General features: G+C 39.2%; 1 protein-coding gene across 1 annotated transcript in view; it reads left to right on the top strand.

The window, feature by feature from the left end:
* Positions 1-20419, top strand: part of sorbs2a (sorbin and SH3 domain containing 2a) — a 59631-nt gene that overhangs the window by 13488 nt on the left and 25724 nt on the right. The window contains exons 3-9 of the mRNA XM_088075860.1: positions 7565-7620; positions 9709-9798; positions 12909-12935; positions 13078-13202; positions 13970-14617; positions 15322-15735; positions 18870-18996. Of these exons, the coding sequence (XP_087931986.1) occupies positions 7611-7620; positions 9709-9798; positions 12909-12935; positions 13078-13202; positions 13970-14617; positions 15322-15735; positions 18870-18996 (1441 nt within the window). The 5' untranslated portion in view covers positions 7565-7610. The remainder of the gene's footprint in view (positions 1-7564; positions 7621-9708; positions 9799-12908; positions 12936-13077; positions 13203-13969; positions 14618-15321; positions 15736-18869; positions 18997-20419) is intronic.

Below are 20419 nucleotides of genomic sequence, written 5' to 3'. Positions count from 1 at the left end.
GTTGTTATATTATAGCAGTTACATATTGTTGAAATGTTTACTTGTTTGTCTGATGCATAACAAGAAATACTTGAAGCTGTAAAATTCCCTGTCCGCTAAAGCACAATGTGTATTTACTTATGGCTAGACTTTTGTTTTGATTCCCAAGCCATTCCTTTTTTCGTACCACATCCATGCACTCCCCACATTTTTACCACAAAAATGCACCACACAAATAACTTGGCTGCAATTCAGTAATTAAGGAATGAAGCATTTCTAAATTCTGCCTTTTTTGGAGGGGTCACTCTCCCTGTCAGCTGGGCTTCAGGCTGGCCATGTCTCGACTGAATTTATGCTGGATCTCCAGGGACATTCTGTTGCCTTTTTTAAGAGGGATTTGTTCCCTCTGATTCAATTAAATTCAACGTTTCACATTAATATTGCACTATCAATATTGTCCATTAATATTTCTGCCATAATGTATGTGTTTTAAAATCTTATTAAGCTTTCAACGGCTGATAATCCTTGGTATATGGAACAGCTGAACATAAAATGATTGATGACTTTTTGGTTTGGTCTTTAAATAGATTTGCTAAGGAGCTTAATCTGTTGACATCCTGTGAGTATGTCTCAGTCTGAGTGACCACTCAAGGGTCAGGACCCTCGAGGCCATAGTCGGCTTATCTCCAATGATTGTTCACTCTCTCCTGCTGCCCTCACACATGCGCACACACACAAAAAGGGATCTTTTAAATGCCATCCCGAAATTAAATTAGAATATAAGGAAAATATGTCATTTTGAAATAAATTAGCTACGAATAAATAAATAAATATTAATGAGAAATTCCAGTTACATTTATACTGAAAGTTAGAATTCTTCCTAATATGTTTTTATGAGATTAGTCATTTTTTTCCATTTTTTTATTCTTTATATAATCATTTGTATATTTTTTTGTATTCTTTCATAAGACAATTTTTAATGTATCTATTCATTTAATATCAGCAGTTTTCAGAGTCCAGTTGCTAAAAGAGGGGCACGCTTGTCTTGTAAAGAAAGAGCTATGAATGAGAGAAAATATGCCAGAGAGCTAGTGAAGAGAGCGATATACAGTAAGCGCAACATTTTAAAAAAAGGGCTGTGTAAAACTGCTTCGGACAACGTGATCATTATTATTTCTTTTGTTTCCATTGTTGCCATTTTTCTCATGGAAGGATGGTGACATGTTTGTTTTTAGACACTTGTTTTGTCTATGCCAAGGCAAACTGCCAGTGACTAATGGAATCCCGGCCAGTGGGCTTTGAGGATGTTGTTTGTGTTTTTCTTTCCTTCCTTTTGTGTTTCCATTACACTGTCTGGGTTACATTCTTCGTCATGTTATTGTTTTTTCAGGACATTTCTTTTAGTATGAGGACAGAGCCAAACAAACCTTCATTTGTTGATGAAAGCAAAGAAAGTGCTTCATGACAGATATAATTTAATCTCATTTTTTAGTGGCATTGATTAAGTTCTGCTTCGTCATTTAAGTGCAGTCTACACATAAGTTTTATGAGACTGCTTAAATAGCGCGCAGAGGAAGATTACTCATTGAAATTCCCGTATTCTTGCTGCAATGTAAAAGTACTATGAAAGAATTCTCGGGTACTGCTAGGGTTGCAACGGTATGACGTTTCCATGGTAACATCTCAGGTAATATAAGGATATGCAGTCTTACATAATTATTATTATTATTATTATCAGTTTTAGTGACCATTACAGGAATAAAAACGTAGTTGTTTTTTGTTGAACAAACAAGCTTCAAATCATTTTTAATGGAAGTATGCCTAAAAAGTCTGGAAGGCAAGAAAGTGAATGCATATGTGCAGTTAAGATTCTCACCCAGTTGCATTTTATTTTCAATTTCAGAGACAAGCAAATGTACGTGATATGATAACCGTCAATGTTTTGACCATTGTATACAGCTTCACAGTATACTGTTGCAACCCTGCTTGTAAACCGTATCACCAGCAAAAGTAACAGTGAAAGCTAAGTCCGGATTCTGTCTTGTTTATCTCTTTTTTTCTCTGTTATGTCTGTGATTGTCAGAACTTCCTCTTGAATGCAAGCTTCATACTGTCTGTCACCTGGTTGCTACCTTTTTATTAAGTTCCAACTTCACTTGGGAACTATGCTTGGGAACATCCCAAACACATCAAAATAAGAAGAAAATGAGAAAATTCAGGGCAGAGTCTCTGCAGATGCATACACCACCATACACTTCTAGTGGGTCGTAAGTGAATATTAAGAAGAATGAATTCTCTCTGAGTCTGCACATGGGTTTTTTGTTTTGTTTTTTTTAGGATAATCCTGCATAGTATACCTTGAACTTATGGTAAAGAAAATCCCCAAGTCATCAAGTGGAGGAAGATGGTCTTTCCGTTAGAAACCGTTACTAGAGATATATTCAGACCAGTAGTAATGGTCCTTTAATAAAGAAACATTTGAGGATGAGCTTCCTACCATAGCTTCCAAAGTATCTTATGTTTCTAAAGGAGTCAAAGCTCAAACCCTCTTAGTCCACTAATATAGACTGAATGGGTCCCAGTGGGTCACCTAACAGCCTAATGAGACTCTATGGGCTTGTGGTGTTGGGCATCACGGCTTTCTGTGGCTTATAGCTCTGACTTGGGTATTTGCAGTCCCACAGCCATTAAAGTAGTAATTATATACACACTCGTCTCCAGAGTGGCCTACCAATGCCTAAATTACAGTCGGTGGATAAACCACGGCAAAGTAAAAAAAAAAAAAATCCCTGAAAGAAACTTCACATACCAAATGCCTCGGCCAGCAAAACTAGGACACGATTTGAAACAACTCTTCAGAAATTAATGTCACTTGATTGTTTATTTACCACATTTAGCTTTCATTCAGTAAACGTACACCAGAACTCATTGTAGAGAAACGTTCTGGAAATTGACATTTAAATTCACTCATTACTAGAAATGAAAGGAGTGTTTGATCTGTCAATGTTTATTCCCATGGCTTTTAAGTATTACATTAAGCATTACATTTTTGACCAGCACTCCCCTGAATATTAATGGAAACATTTGGTGCTCCTCCAGTATACTCTATACTCTGATATGCATACTGAAAGACATGGGCTGCTAATGATCTATCACCGGCTTTAGAGAGTGCTGCACAGTTTGTGATTAAAAGCTTTAAAAGATCTGGACAGATAGTGAAAGTTGTTGGGGAGGTGTAGAGCCTGGCGGGTTTTCTTCAAGTGTCCAGCCATAGCATTACACCATGGCCACAGCTGCTGTGTCGCCGCTGATCTGTCCCCAAGAAACATGATCCTGTTTATAATCTGACCATCATTTGGACGGCGACTGGCTGCGACGCCAGACTCATGATTTACCCCAGTGTGTGTGTGTATGTGTGTGTGTTTTGCAGAGATAGATTTACGAGGAAGCGCTGTATGAGGGTGAGGGTTAGGTCTTCAGGGGCTGAAAGTATCCCACGGTGCATGGCTTTATGTAGTCCTACAAGTAACAACATTTCCTCCTCACCAGCTTTAACTTTGTTTGAAAGGCCTTACATGGTAAGGCAACAAAGTAGTTGTATTTGTGTTTGATTTGGTGTATATGAAATGATTTGATGATTATTAATGACTTATTAATGTAAAAGGATGATAAATAGTACTTTTAAGTTATACCTGTTGCGGAAGAGTTCCTTGTAGTCTGTGCAGGTTGAATTGAGTATTATGTGTTTTGCCTGAGAGCATTGGTCTCAAAGTCACCTGTACGTGTGTCTAGGAAACGCTTTCTTTCACACTAATACATGTGCTTTGTTCATGTCTCTGCTTTGGCAAAAGCAACAAAAGCCTACAACATAATAGATTAAATTTCAGATACAAATCACACAACTGAATTAAGTAATTGATTATTTTTAATGACTGCATATCCAAGCACAGCTTTTATCATCCACACCAACTAAATCTGACCTAATTTGCATATTGAGGAACGGTTGTTTTTGATTGGGCAGATATGAATAAAATGCAAATTTGTATTTTGTTATGCAGTGCTTTTCTAAATTCTGAAATTCTACCCATCCATATCTAATTGCACCATATAGCTCGTTAGGTTAGTGTTGGCTATTATGTTAACCAATGTTTTAAAGGCATGGGCCCTCAACATATTGTGTTAGCATTATGATCCTTTAGTCTGAAGTTTACACGATTCTTGAAGACGATATGGATATCGATATTCATGAGTTTTAAAAAATATATGATAATAGTAGATTGGCCAATATTATTATTATTATTATTTTATTTTTTTAAATATTTATTTCCTTTTTTTTCCACAAAACATAACCAACAATAGTTTTGGATTCCTTAATTTATTTGACAGTATTGTGACCAGCATAAATGGTTAAAAGGCCATTTTACAGTCAGAAAGTTAACTTGTCAGTTTTCTCTGGCGGAATACTAGCTTTGCAGGTCTAATGCTAATGAGAAACGTTGTGATGTGCTGTTGTGCTGTAGCTTTAAACTGTTTTGTTGTCTTCATCATGTTGAAAGCAGTCACAGTGAGAATATTTTATAGTATCTTGTTATACTGGTTAAATAGACTTTGTTTTTTTTTTTGGAAACACGTTTCTTTTTGGTTACAATAGCATAGTAACAGAAATATTAGCACCTGAAAGAAAGTTTTATATACTGAAAACATTAGTTTTCTTATTATAACAGGTCATATTAAGATGTTATAATGAGAACATGTATTAATTGTATTATTGTTATTATTGTTTTTACGTTATTACATTGGGAAAACATATTGACTGTTGTCACATCTGTATGCCTGAAAAACTTTCAGCATGGTTAAATACATGGTAATGTTATGTCATATCTCTAGTTCCACTCATCATCGGAGTCAACTCTGAAGGTAGTTTACACATTCATGTCTGAATATGGTTGCATAACTTTTCCAAAATAAGCCTCATTCCATGATAGCCACAATTGTCAGGACTGTATTTGTCCATGTAAAGGGAGACCCAGAGATTTCATTGTGCTGAAAATGTCTTGTAATACATTGTTAGAGCTGTAATTCAACTTGAGTTCAAACACAAACTGCAACATAGGTATGTGCTTTCACCATTGACCATTCACCACATGACCTTTATGTCAAGGGGAGACATGACCTTTATGTCCTGACAAATGCTCTCTTGTCAGGATTTAAATCACTTGAAATAACTGATAAGCAAATGTATTATCCAAATCACGTAACTTCAAGATGAAAAATCCAGCTCAAATGAATATTACTTTATATTTTCACTATATGTGTTGAGAAAGACAACATGATCAACTGTATTTGTAACTTTGTCCTTGCCTTCTCTTTTGTATCATTTTTTCTTTGTTACATTTCTGGTTATTAGGAATATTGAAATGTCCCAGTCATAATATTTAATAGTAGTCAAAGAGCTTTGGAGCTATCTACACCAATATTTTAACAATAGCTGCTGTACATCACACTCCCAAAACTTCACACCAGGATCTGTCAGTGCAAGGTGAAGTTAGCCTTGTGCATGTCGTAGTTATTTACATACCAGACATGTATGATCCCCACTGCAGCCACTGTAAGATGTCACTTGTAGTATCTGTCATACACACTAAGACCCATGATGACACACATGTGCATGCATTCACGCAGTCATACATCAGTCTGTGTTGCCCCTTTGGCTTTTGATGTGTGCCCTATTCATATCAATCATGCACCCTACTGCAACACTTCCCAGAAAAGGTCTCCCTATAGCAAGAGGCAGACGTCACATATGGCTACAGTTAAGTGAACATGGCAATCTGTATCATTTATCAATGCCATTTAAGTTATTTATGTTTCATATAAGTGCTGTAAAACATTTGCTAAGGTCGTTAAGTCACTCAACTGGAAGAAGTTATGTTCCCACGTGTAGATTTCATGGGCTTTGACATAAACACCTTTTTAAACTTGACAGGCAGTTTGTGTTGATTTAATTTAAACATTTACTACTTTTTACAGTCAAGTCAAAGAGATGTGAAAGTGAATAAGTGACAGAGCTTGGTGGCCTACTATTGTAATCCATTTTAGCTGCATCATATCACAGACAGTTTAAGTACATTTCTGTTCAGCCTGAAAGCAACACATTTTATGTGTCAGACATATGAATCATCCATCTGATAGTCTTTGTCTTGTGAAAGCGTTGAATCAGAAAGATTCTCAGAAGCATTCTGATATATATATATATATATATATATATATATATATATATATATATATATATATATATATATATATATATATATATATAAATAAAAGAGTATTTTTAGCCGGTAAGCCGCAAGCCCCCCTTTAGCATCTGTTAGCATAATTAGCAGTGTCAGCATGGCTAGTGGTGCTAACATAGTTAATAATATTAACCTTGTTTTGCAGCTCAAAATGAAGCCACTTTCTTAATGGGGCAACCTTGGGGGAGATAGCACCAGTGGGACGGCATTACCAGCCGTGATCACATATGAGCAGTGCCACTAGCTATGTCCCTCCCAACCCGGGTGCGGCTAGCCTGAGCTAACCAGCAGAGACCAGAGGGTGGGCAGTGGGTGCTTTTTGGGCTAGCCGGCTGTGTGTCAGCATAGCCAATTGAAAATTTATAAAAAGGCAAAACATACATCACACAAAACATTAAAATTTAACTACCTGTAAATCGAAACTGGTTTGAAATGTGGTGTTAAAGCTAGCCAAGTCAGTGGAGTGCCGGACTAAAAAGAAAAGGCCTCTTGTATTTCACTTTATTTTGCTTTTTTTAATTAAAAAATAACCAATTATTTACTAGTTGATGAGTGAAAGCAACATTAACCACAGCTTCTTCCACCTTTTTTTCTATCCTACTCAGGGCTGCTAGGGATCTAACCTGGTACACTTTGGCAACACCTCATTCACATGTCTATGCTACCTTACCTTGATTAGCAGACCGAATTGTTCACTTCACCTGAATCAGTGGATGAATCAGAGATGTGGGTGGTGGTTCTGAGTTCTTGGGTCTAGAACCAGGCTAATGCCACCTTATTTTGCCTGGAAATTTAGAAGTTAAGTGTAATTCAGTTCATTTCATGTCCAGGAGATCTACTCTTCAGCCCATTGTTTTTTTTCAAGATTGGTAAAATGAAATGTGTAAGTTTAAATTAAGCTGACTTTCAGTCATCTGCACTATGTCAGCAAACAGGTTCCTACTCCTAAACACCATTAACCTCACTAGACTTTCACTGCCCAGAGATTTTGGCTCTTTGGGTGATGTGATTTGAATTAAAGTGAACCTAATGACCAAGTGGGCAGCTTGGAACTGGCCGATTCCCAAAATATATGCTTATATTTGAGATTTCATGACAAAAGAATTCACACCAAAAATGAGATTGCTTCCTATAATTGCTGTAACTCAATTATTTATAGAGCAGCAGCCGCAGAAAGATCTTTTTGTTAATGCAGATCACTCGCTTTGCTCTGTTTTAGAGGGTCGACGTAACAGCTGTTTTTGAAGACATTTATTGTTTTTCTGAAATACTTTGTTTTTGTTTTTCAGAAAAGTGTGTCCCCCTGCAGCAGATCAGTAAGAAGTGCTCTTCATTATGAATACAGGTATTCAAGTACACACACACACACACACACACACACACACACACACAGAGACAGTGAGTAATTATTTTGTGTCATCTTTTCAGTATCTCATGTTTACTTGCAGAAACTTACTGAACATAAAACTGCTGTTTACATTTGATACTAGTCTGTAAAAAAAGTAAATATGTCTCTATATTCAGACCACCGAGCTATTTTAAAGGCTGCTATGTGTCCTAGTTTTCCTCGACCACAGACATGAGTCTCTTCTCTAACCCTGACCCTGTTTCACCACTTTGATGTGATTGTCCATTTTGGGTCCGCTTGGTTGTGACTGAAAGCATCAATAAGAATAGTAAGCCTGTTGCTTTTAACCACAGTGACGTATTCCTCCCTAAATACAATCCCAAAGCTTTGTCCTGAACTTGGCAGTCAGCCCAAGTTAAAGTGTGTATTGCAGCCGGAGAATCAATGATGAGTAATCCGTCTTTGAGTCTTCTACACACACCACACACCACCACACACTTTGTGTGGCTGCCAGTGGTAGCTTGAATCATCTTGGTTGTTTGCCTGTATTTACAATATAGTCAACATTAAAATAGCTTTGTCATGTGCTGAAAGAGAACTAATAACACAATCAAAATTAGAGTTTGAATCACAGTCCTTAAACCACCCGTATTGTCCCTTGGACTCATTACAGAAACTTCTTAAGTCTGAAATCCTATCTTATCTTTGGATATGAATTAAGCCATTACAGAACCGTTCACATTTTTTTAGGGATTTCCCAAATTAGGAATTCTAAATTAGAATGACATAGTCACTATACTAAATTCAGAATAACCAAAAATGTGTCTGTATGGCACTAACGATGAAGATGGGGAGCAACATTAACACTGAAATATAATGATAGCCAAGCTACCTAAACTGATTTATTTTGCTTTGAATAATTGAAATACTGGTACACTGATAGATAAATTAATTAATTAATTAATTTGAATTCATTTAAATAATTGATAAGAAAACTTGGGTTTGTAAAGGTACTTACTTTTAGTCAGTGTGTTACCTATGGTAGATGGAGGTTGGCACCAAGCAGGAAACGGCGGGGCTGGAAAGTGAGGCCTATGCGGAAGTGACAAAAACTGTAAATGATTGAACAGCCAGTCGAGGCTGACTCCAAAATAGAGTCAATCCCTACAGATCTTAAAATGTCCAGCTTTCCAGCAGAAATTAACATGTTTACAGCCTGGTACAAAGTTTTGGTCTATATAGCTAACTTCAACACTTATTGTATGACAACTGTACAAAGGTTTTGTAACTCAACCATTTAAGCTTTACATTCATCAGATCCTCCCCTCCCTCCTCCACAGCTCAAACCTCTCGTCCAAAAATGGTCACTTTTGGCTCCAGAATGATGGCGACAGCTAAAAATGCCAAACTCAGGGCTTCAAAACAGGAGTATACAAACCAAAGGCTGATGTCACAGTAACTACATAAAATATTTATAGTTAATAGATTTTTCCAGTCTTTTTCTGAAAATGATCTCACTGGTATTTCACTGCAGTTTAGTTTATAGAGGTGTTTCTAAAGTGTGTCAGGAGGCCTGTAAACAGATTTTTAATGATTATTAGCCGCTGGATTTCCCAACTTAAACTAATGTCCCTCATGTTAAATTCATGAATCAAATCAGTCTCACTTGAGTCATGATATTGATATTGTCTTAATATTGTGATTTTTTAGACCTAATTCAGGCATCCAGGGTAAATCAGTTCAAAAAGATCCAATTCCTGTCATCATGAGCATACTTACACAGTGCATACTTATACAGTGCTTAAAATATATATATATATATATATATATATATATATATATATATATATATATATATATATATATATATATATATGTATATATTCATCACACATTCTGAGCTCATACAGTAAAAAGAGGGCTCTTTTAAATGCATGTGCTTTGCCTATACTTGTTTGCATTTTGTTTCTGCCTGAACGCAGATGAGTGTTTTTGTCTGAGGGTGTCTTTGTGTGTATATGCATGTGCATGTGTGCTGCTGCTTCTGCCGGCTCTGTGATCACCCGCCTGGCTATGATTTCTCAGATAGCGGAGGATGCTCTCGCAAAAGCGTGGCCTTGTCACTCATGCTCTCTCCCATGAAGAGGGTCCAGAGCTCACCAAATCTAGGCACAGGTACTAACACTCACAAACACACTACATATTAACAAATGTTTGAACAAGAATTAGCTAAAATACAGGCCGCTTCAGGAAACCCCTGGACTAAACACAGAGCATGAGGTAAGTCTGAGTTGCTTGTTGTTCTTTAAAATCATGTTCAGCGTTCATCAACCTGATATGGCTTGAGCATATTTGAAATATTTTCAAATAGGCTGCGGCTGCCTCAGAATGCTTAAGCAATGTTTGGACCGTGGTATGCTCTTTTCTAATCAGTTCATTGTACAATCCTTTTGTTAGTCTTTCCGGTCTTTTCAGCTTGTTTTTGCTTCTGAAATCTGCCATAAATTTTACTGTACCTACCTGTTGTTGAATCTTTCTTCCTTGTGTTTTTTCTTACATGTCATGCTCTCACACTGCTCCATGCCATCCACCCCTCTTTATGGGTAGTTTGTCCTACTCTTTCTTTTGTCTAAGTTTTTTGCTACTACTCATTCTACTCTGTCAGTATACATTAGTTTGACATGGCACAGCTCCCTAGACCCTTAGCTCTTGAATGATATGGAAATGTTCTTGGACAGGCTTGTGTGCTGACTAGATTGGCACCATTCTGCATAATTATTCCTTATAAATTGTTAAAGGTCCAGTGTGTAGGATTTAAGGGCATCTTTGGCAGAAATTGTATATAATATTTATAATGATGTTTTCATTATTGTCCAAATCAACTGAAAATAAGAATTACTGTGCTTTCGTTACCTGCCAATAAGCTTTTTATCTACATACAGAGCTGTCCTTTCCCACAGAGTTCGTCATGTTGTTCTACAATAGGCCAGAACAGACAAACCAAACACTGGCTCTAGATAGGGCCATTTGTGTTTTCGCGTGTTCACATCGGCCATCATGGTTTTCCTACATGCTTGGCACATGGGAGAAATTTCAGTTATGCAACCTCACCGCTAGATGGCACTAAGTCCTGCACGCTGGACCTTTAAGTTTCATGCAAGCATATCTATCATAGATCTAGTGTTTGTCTAAGCCCCTTCTTTCCAAAAATGTTGTCTATTTCGTTTCACATGTAAGCTGATATTACAGGTCAAGTTGGTGAATGACTGAGGAGATTTTTAGATAGCACAAATTTAGAGCTGAAGCTAAAGTATACCCTCAGCTTCAAGAGGCTACAGCTGGTCGTCCCCAGCTGCCCGTTCCTTTCCTCTGCTGAAAGAGCAGTGTGTGTGTGTGTGTGTGTGTGTGTGTGTGTGTGTGTGTGTGTGTGTGTGTGTGTGTGTGTGTGCCTGGACTTTGTCAGCATCCAGGTTGACTGCTGCACCCATGTCGGCATTCTAGCACTGTCAGCTCCCTTCTAACAATAATAAGGCACCACCTAAAAACTGATGAGCTGTTTTCAGATATAGAGGGTTTAGGAGTGTGGTAGGACTGATCAAACCACCACCCCGAGGGTTTTAGGATTTTGTACGTAGCCACTAGAGTTTCATTGTGCAGGAGGCATGCAGGCTTCAGCTTCTGAGGGACCCTCACCCTTGGCAGGTGTGTACAGCACACGTACTATAGCAGTTTGGTATACTGTTATACTTGAAGTCTACACTCAAAAATCTGCAATGCTGTTTCCTAGAAATGCCGAAAGCACCCCTGAGCCACCTACACTGGTAAAAACCAGCTGTTACAGTGGAAAACACTTATAGTGGTCATGGTGTTAGTCAGTGATCAAAAAGCATGGGGAAAAATGATTCCTACAGAAATGCTCTTTAAATAATTTGCCTGTAGTAATCAAGTATTTTGCCTGCAGTGTTTTTTTTGCTGAGGGGGGTGGGGGTTTGTACATGAGAACATACTGACATACTGAATAACAATTTAAAACTACAGTAATTTTTTTTTCTTAATTAAGTCCCTTGATACTTTACTTTCTCTAACCAGTCTGCTCATAGCTGGCTGGTGCTGCATGCAATTGAAATCATGATGGAAAAAGTTAAGTAATTAATTTACAATGTAAAACGGTGTCTCCTTGAAGCTTATTGACGCTAGTGATGGAGACTGAAAACAAATGCGTATGGGGAGAGCACCTGTGGTTAAAGCCATCCTTGTTACGTGGGTTGATAATACCCAGTCACTTAAGAGCTGCACTGTATTTTTAAACAGTCAATAAAATTCAGTAAATAGTGAAACTGTCCATTTAATTATTTTATATTCATGTAATATAAAATAATCAATTGAGTGCCGCCAGCATGAGGAATAAAGAAAAGATCAAATATAATAATCATCCTCTTATAGTGACCAGTTTGACCTAGGCAGACATGATCACTATTATCACGACCCATAGAACTACAATAGCCACATCTATTGGAAATATGCCAGGTTGAGATAAAGTGAAATTATCCTTCATGAAAGTGTGGCTCCCTGCACTGTGGTCATTCTGCTGTGTAGATTTTAATCTCTTGTTCAGTAATGGGGCCGACATTAGTGTGCTCTCGAGGATTTTGTCCTTTATTAGTTTTAGGAGTGAAGTGGTCTATTAAGTCTTGATGTGCATGTAATGTCTTAAGCACTTCTCTCCTCTTTTTACTGTAAAAAGCCTGTAGTTATTTCTGTAATAGAGCATTTATGCCCATTGCACATGAAAAACAACCGGCTGAATAAAGCCCACTTTCATACAAATAATCTGTGGATATATCCTTAATTGACATATCAAAGCTGTGCTACTTTTACCTTTAGAAATTTGTAGTGTCTGTACCAATAGCATATTGGACCTTAAATCCTAACCAGTTGTTAGTTTGCTCTGTGAATTTGTGGCGCTTTCTGTTCTCTGTTTACAAGAAAATAGCACGTGATAATATGTATGCCATCAGGATAAGTCATGCAATCCTTAAAATGGAGCTTCTTCTCAGTTCTGTGCTTTGTCCTCTTCAGTTTGTCTTTTCAAAGCTTCATCTACTCCCTTCCCACGACCATCAAGATTCTCTTTCTAACACTTAAACCTCTAAAGCATTTTGTGCAATGTGAAGACTACTTCAGATGTAACCCTATGCAGTAGTACTGACATTTGTTGCAGGAATAAACGTGCCCACACATTCACTTGTGTTACTTATCGTTGCTGTGTCTTCTCTGTTCCTCAGGGAGTGACTCTCACTCATCAGACTTGGGTAAGTCTCTGTTTCTTGTGGTGATTTGGAGTTGAGAATCTTTGAATAAAATGAAAAAAAAAACAGGAAATACTCCATTAAAAGGAGAACCTAATCAAAACACTGCAGTGTGAAATGTTAATATAAGTAATTTTATCTCCAGATTCTTGGCGGTCACGCAGTGCAACAGATGGCCTTAAGAATGGAGACGCCAGCAGCTCATCTCTTGCTGCCAAAGGCTTCCGCAGTGTCAGACCCAACCTGCAGGACAAAAAGTCACCAACACAGGTAAAATGTCTTATACATCACACTGACAGATGTTGGCATTTGTGTTTTTACTTCTTTAAAATGCTTTTTAAAGTTTAATTGACTGGTCCCTAACCTGGGGCTCCAAACCACTACTGGGGGTTGCTAAAGCGGCACAGGGGGGGTCACGAAGCGTTCTTGATGTTAAGGAGTGTAGAAAACATTGAAATATATATATATATATATACATATATATATATATATATACACACAGTCTGCCTATATCTTAGCCCTCACTCTGTGCTTACAGTCTTGTCCTGCATTGGAAGTGTACACACTTAACACAACCAAAGAGATAACAATGGCCGAGCTTCAGGGAGAAGAAAACACTGAAGTTTTAAACAAACTTCCAGCACTCATAGCGGCCACTATTTTGGTTAGTTGCACAGTTTGTAAGTTATTCTGTAATATTTCTGCTATGCATTAAATATAATTTGAAATATCCTTAAATATCAGGGGCCATCAGTTTACTCAATAACAGAAAAGGGGTCCCTTAAGGACAAAGGTTGGGAACCACTGTTTAATCCAAACATTTGGGGTTTGCTTGCAAAAGTCTGCGTGAAAATAATTTTCTTATGACACCACAGACTGTCATAATTATGGATAATTTGCACAGAACCATGTGGTATTTATAATTATGCTTTTGGAACAAGTTGATGATTTGTATCAAGCTTTGCACTGATGATTTTTCTTTGTTGTTGTTTTTGTTTGAACTTACATTGGCTGTTGCTTTCTAATTGGCCAATAAGGATACCAATCCAATACCATTACCACCCCCCAGGAGAGAGAGTTTCCATTTCTCACCCACAGGCACTAATCCACCAGACTACAGCTCCCTTGTTGCCCTGGCTAATGATTTTAGCCCTGGAATGCTAACATTCACGCAGAATGAGAAAGCTGTTTTGAAAGAGTCCTACACTATTAGTAGCAAATCTTCTTACTCCTACTCAGAGACCAATGCAAACTCAGTCCAGCAGACACACCAGTCCACTGTATCCAATGATATTAGCAACTGTAATGCATCTGCCACCACTAATACACAGGCCCAGGAGCGTAAAGTGTCTTCCCTTAAAATAACCCCTGTCACCATCCCTGACCCCCCGGATCACAGCAACTCTTACCTTGACTTTCAACCTAAGACCCAGTCCACAGGTTCCCCTCCACCCACTTCCCCACCTCCACAAAGAGGTCCCCCCTTGTCTCAGCCCTTGACCCAGGCAGCCTCACTTTCTGTCCACTTGGGCCCCGAGAAGCATCCAGAGCGTCAAAACAGCACAGTGGAGCTCAAGGTCCCAGATCGAGCCTCAAATCAAACCCCAAGTCCAGCTTCAGCCCAGGTGGAGATAACAAAGGCTCCTCCCGCGATTCCACCACGACCTTCTCCTGCAGAGCTGTTGGTACATAACTGACTACATACTGTGACAACAGAACAAGAGAGAGCAATGACTGTGTGCATTTCAAGGTGGTTTTTGTCTTAGTGACATCAAGTGTGATAAAAGGATAACACACTGGTTGCGTAACATCAATTGACACCCACTCACACTAAACGTGCCGTATGAACAGAAGAAGTACTCAGATACAAATGAGGCCAGATGTGATAAAGTTGCTGTTTTTCTGGTGTCTCGATGCATACAAACACTGGGAAGTCTGACGATGGGGTTCCTTGAGGCAGCTATTGGTTGGCCTTAAATAAATAAAAAAGAATTGCAGGTGTTTTGATGCACGCCATCTGCTGCCTGTGTGTGTTGCCCTTTAGTCTTGGTGCTGCCATCCAACCAACCAAACTAAAAGTGGTTCTACATGTGTGAACTCATACTGTATGTGTGATAACCAAGTGTTTTATTTATTTTTTGCCAGTCTGTAAGCTGTATTTGCTGCCTTCCACAGTGTTTGAACTAACAGAGCCTCTTTAGTTCACAGCATTAATCATGTTTCAGAAGGTGATGCTGCCACCACATGAGTGTGATTTCACAGCAGCATTTCACCCTCTGTTTGGCTCCTTCCACACATCCTTTGTGACAACGTGGCTAATGAGTGATGTCACTAAGCACTCTCCTCCTTTCCTCCTTTTCCAATCAACTCCCTCTCCCTTCAACACCAGGGGCCTCCATCCCCCGACCCCACAGCACGGCACTCCCCCTATCGCTGCCACAGCTCAGATTCACTCGACTACCTGCCTGGCCTAATGCCCAAGGCTCTATCGCCAACCCCGTATGTTCCTAGCGGAGCCGGTGCAGTCAGCAGGCCGAGCCTTACCACAATCAGCAGTGTGAGCATCAGTGGCTACGTGTCACCCTCGGCTTCCCCTGTGACGGTGTCAGCTCTCAGCCACTACTCGTCATCCACGGCGGGTCTGCTGGACGAGCTGCAGATCTGTAGCCTGGACTCACCTGGCGCCTCACCCACGCCATCGCCCACCCTCAGCCATGTCTCTACCTACACATCCACTGCTGGCCCCGATGATGTGCTAACAACCTTTGCGGCCTCCACTGCTGCTGCAGCCACTGTCACTAACGTAATTATCCCAACAAGTCACCGCTGTAACACACATCATTACCAAAAACGAATGGTTCCCTGCTCCCACTCATTTGGATGGCTGAACCAAACCTTTACAAAATGTGTCATTACTACCGATTTTTACCTTTTACTAACCATCAACTACAACCTAATGATCCCTTAATATGTTAATGTGTTTGTACTCTTTAGAGCTCTATGTGCTCGTCTTTGTTTACGTGCTTGTCTTTGTTTCTCTGTTATGCCTTTTTTGCAATCCAGTGCAATTATGTCTCTTAAGGCCAGTTCATATCAAAAATTCACGACAAGACAAAACCATTGTTCAGAGATGTTGTAGCAGGGTGAAGTTGGATGCTGTTGGCTGCAAGTCTTATAATGTAACATGTGTGAAGACAGTAGTATGTGTCATGTCAGCTCATTATGTTGCGCTGGAGATAGATGTAAGGGGCTCTCTCATAGAGTCAGTCCCTCCAGGACGTTGCGATGTTGGAATCCCAACAATTAGTGCAAATTCAGACGATCCCATAAATTCTACATGACCTTGCAAGTGTGTCCAATCACTGGAACTTTACCACAAATTTGACTGTTTAAAATAGATAAAATCTCATTTCATTGTAGAGCTGTTTGAAGTGTATTGCTTCGTTCCGCTCCCCTATCTCTCTCTCTTTCTGTTTATCATGCGACAGCTGCTGCAGGACCAGAGCTCTGTGTGGGACAGAGACACATGGTGACAGGGCTAACTGTAAGCATCACACAGTTAAGGTTACCCAACAGTTATTAACAGGTTTAACAACAGAGGCGAGGCGTTTGAGTGTTGGTGTGAGATTAACAGGTCATGTGTGATGTTCACAGTGGATTCAAGGAGTCTTACGAAGCTGCAATTTTTGATGAGTAGAGATGAGATCACATTGCGCTGCGTTAGCTCACGCTAACCAGACAGTAAAAGCAGGAGGAAGGCAACTCATGGAGACTACCTTTTCTGCTGCATTGACAGCTGATTGTCTGCGATCAGCTGTTGCTGCCCCCCACCCCCCACACTCACAAATATATTCAAATTCTTTGGAAAACACTAAATTCCTCATAATAATAATGTGTGAATTTAAGACCGCATTGCAAAAAAAAAAAAGAACAAAATGTATATAAACATCGCAACATGCATCACAATGTTTTAGAAGACCTGCCATAACACATTTCAGGCTCCAGCAAGCCCAAATACAGCTTTTGATACTAGGGTGACTGATAACGTGGGACATCTTGCGATACATTTCTATGTGCACCTTGCTTTAGCAGTTGCAACAAGATTAATATTGACATGGAATCACAATTTTGTCAGAACAACATCTGACATTGGCTTCTTCTTAGCCAAGTATTAGCTTTGTGCCTGTTATGCCAATCAAAGTTATATTATGCTGCCACTAGGGCTGGGTATTGTTTGATGATGATACCAATAGAATGCTGCATTTGATGTCTTGTTTTTAACTTTATTTGATACCCATCATGTGAATGGAAGCATTCCCAGAAAATGCAATCAGATGTCAGTTGTGTAGAATTGTCATACATACTAAGGTTTAGCGGCATCTTGGCACGCTGAACTGCCAGCTCCGTCAAATTGACTTTGCCACACCACAGACTATATGGGTTTAAGCTGCTGTGGTAGTGGGCCAATCACATTTCACCTGAAACTGAAGAACCCTTGCAGTGATTGACTGTGAGCAAACCTTTACAAATGGTCTTTTTTTTTTTGATCTGGCAATGAAAAGAATTGAATGTAGGTATCATTTAACTGGAAAACTATGGAGAAGACCTGGTTTATTTCGATACCTTAAAGGTATCAAGGACTGATGACCTAATTGCTACTGTTTACTCCAAGCTTTGTGGCTTGCATCCTTAATCAGTGTAATCAAGTGAGAAATATCTTCACTTCTCCAACCAAGAAAGTATCGATACACAAGACCAACACTGTTGGAACTAAGTGATAATGAACCAGCTTTAACACAGCAGCAGAAATCTGCTCAGTATCATTGAATTAACCATGTCACTGTATACCTCAGCACTTAACAGGAGTAAGTTAGAAGTCAGACTAACAGCATGTTTACACTGAAGGTGAAGCGTGAGCAGCAAGATAACAGCGGCAGCTCCAGGGCTCCATCTGTGTCTACACACAATGATTTTGTTTGGCACAGTATTGAGTGTAGGTCACCCATGTTTTGGCATCACTCAGCCCAAAATTGACTGGAAGTGTAAAAATCTGCTTTGGGTCACAGTTACACATGTATAGTGCGAGTAAAACACAGCCTGTCATCACGCAGCCTGTGTAGACAGCTGGATTGTTTAAAATAGAATCTGTTCTGTGAGACGTGTGTGAGAAAGACTGAAAATCACGCCTGAAATTCTTCCTGTGTAGATGCTCGTCTAGATACACTGGCAGTAAGTGTTGTCAACACAGTGTTTGTGTGTTGCTTTATGATGTGAACTGACTGCATTTGTATTTTTTGCGAGGTACTCATTGGTTTTAGAGCTATCATGAATCTTTGATCTAAACACGCTGGCCTTAAAATTAAAATCCTGTGTTTTTATCCTTTATCAGATGAAATCATATGGTCCTGTGTCATGTTGAATGGGAGAGCATTCTTCAGAAGAGCATCCCATTGTAACTGTATCCTGTCTGTCTTGTTTGTCACAACTAATTTAAAAATGTATATCTGAAGACTTATGTTTGCTTACCGTCACTGTTTTAATCTCCTCTGTCTATTTTAAAGTAAAATGATTCAATAAGTGCCCCTTCCCCTCACTAACCGTTCTTACATTATACAGTCACTCCAGATTCAGCAACTCCTATGAATCATATCAGCCCCAATATCTGTCTACTTGTACTTTCATTTCTATAATAGGCTCCTCTAGGCCTTTAAATGTTAAGTTTAAGCAAAATGATGACTAATAATGTATTCATAAAACTAACCATTCTCTTGTTTTCCTACTTTTTTAAAAAATATTTGCAATCATATCTATATTATATCTAATGTTGTAGGTCAGAACAGCAACATTCCTCATTGTAAATGTCAATTTTTACATTTTTGTGCCCTTTCTGATTATTAGTGACTGAATATCTGTTTCTGGCTTGTGGGTCACTCCTAGGGCCAAGTCCTCTCTCATGCCATGAATGGAAGTACTGGCCATCCACAGAGGCCCCTCTCTCCTCCATCCTACCCTCCTCCCCCTGCCTCACTCCACACTGGGCTCCAGAGACAGAGCAGGAGTTCAGGTAAGTCACTGATATTTTGTCCCTTCATTTGAGTAAAGGAAAGCCTATGGTTTATTAGCGATTCCTTGGGGAAAAAAAACAGTGCTAACTGTATGACATGGGGAACTCATCCAAATGCATTATTAGGGAGGTCATTATGTCTTCGTCAATTACTTGGCTAGAACTGTTTCACTACATATTTGATATTTGACCAATTACAGTTATTCATTGTGGCACATTCTTGTAGTGCAGAAAATACTGTTGTCACAGACGGAGCAGTAGAGCATCAGTATCAGGCACAGTGATAGTGAAACTTAACTGTTCATTGTGCTGGGTCTACAAGTTTGCATTCATTATCTTAAACTGGTTTGGAAGGCATGTTTTCCTAAAAAATGGCCAAAATGACACTATTTATCATAGCCAGAAACAGAAATTGTTGGATTTTCTCATTTCCAATGGTCCTTGAACCTTCATGTCCCTCATGTGGGAAACACTGGACAAGTGGGGCAAGAATTTTTTTTTAAAGTCCTTGAAAAGTCATTGAAAAGTTTTGAAATTTTGTCCATGAGAATGTGTGGGAACCCTGTCTGACTGACGCAATTCATGAAATAACTGTGCTGCATTTACGGGCCTGCAAAAACGTCTGAATTGTAAAAAGGGGCACAGAATAATAAAAAACACAAAAACAAACAAACAAAAAAAAAAAAACCAGGAAGTCAGCTGCCTCCTCACATAGATTCTGATTCTGTGGGAAACACTGGGTATGCATCAGGTGTCAACCCTAACTGCACCAAATCACAAGTGGACTGCTACTTAGCATGACTACAAGTAGAGTTTTTAACCAGTTATGGTTAAAGTATATAGTCTCAAATTAATACTGGTGCCTCTATATCAGACGGCAGTGCAGCTCAGCGTGGAAAGACCCAGAGCAGCCTTTACTGGCACCTTCGACCTGTAGTCAGAGCTTTGGTGGAAGGCGGAGAGGTCTGCACCCTTTAAATGTGGCTCCTCCCTGGCCAGGAGCAGAGCCTGCCTTGCTTCTCTGCTGTTCCCCCACTGAAGATGGTCCATGGGGCAGCAGTGTCCATCAGCGGCACCCTTTTCTACACTAAAGCACAACAAAAATGTCGTTTAGATGATGAAGCAAGTGTTCTTGGTTACAGAACAACTAATGTGAGAGCTGATCAGCGGGGCAGTGGAGAGGGGGGGGGGCAACCCTTCTCAGGCAAGGAACAAATTATTCATACTTGAAAACGCCATATCACTGTCCATATCAATTAAATAGTTATTGGTTCTTACGGTTACTACATTTGTTATAAGCCCAGGATTTGATGGGTATAATTATTAGTAAAGACAGAACCATTTAGTTGTGGAGCACAGTATGAAATTAATTAGCACAGAATGGAGAGAAAGGAAGTGGTTGTTCTTGTACTACTCAAATCTT

The sequence above is a fragment of the Plectropomus leopardus genome, chromosome 3, assembly GCF_026936395.1.
Source record: "Plectropomus leopardus strain MGB_pleo_1.0 chromosome 3, ASM2693639v1, whole genome shotgun sequence".
NCBI classification, from domain to species: Eukaryota; Metazoa; Chordata; class Actinopteri; order Perciformes; family Serranidae; genus Plectropomus; species Plectropomus leopardus.
Note: the sequence above shows the minus strand (reverse complement) of the source record. Positions and strands in the feature narration are given on the sequence as shown.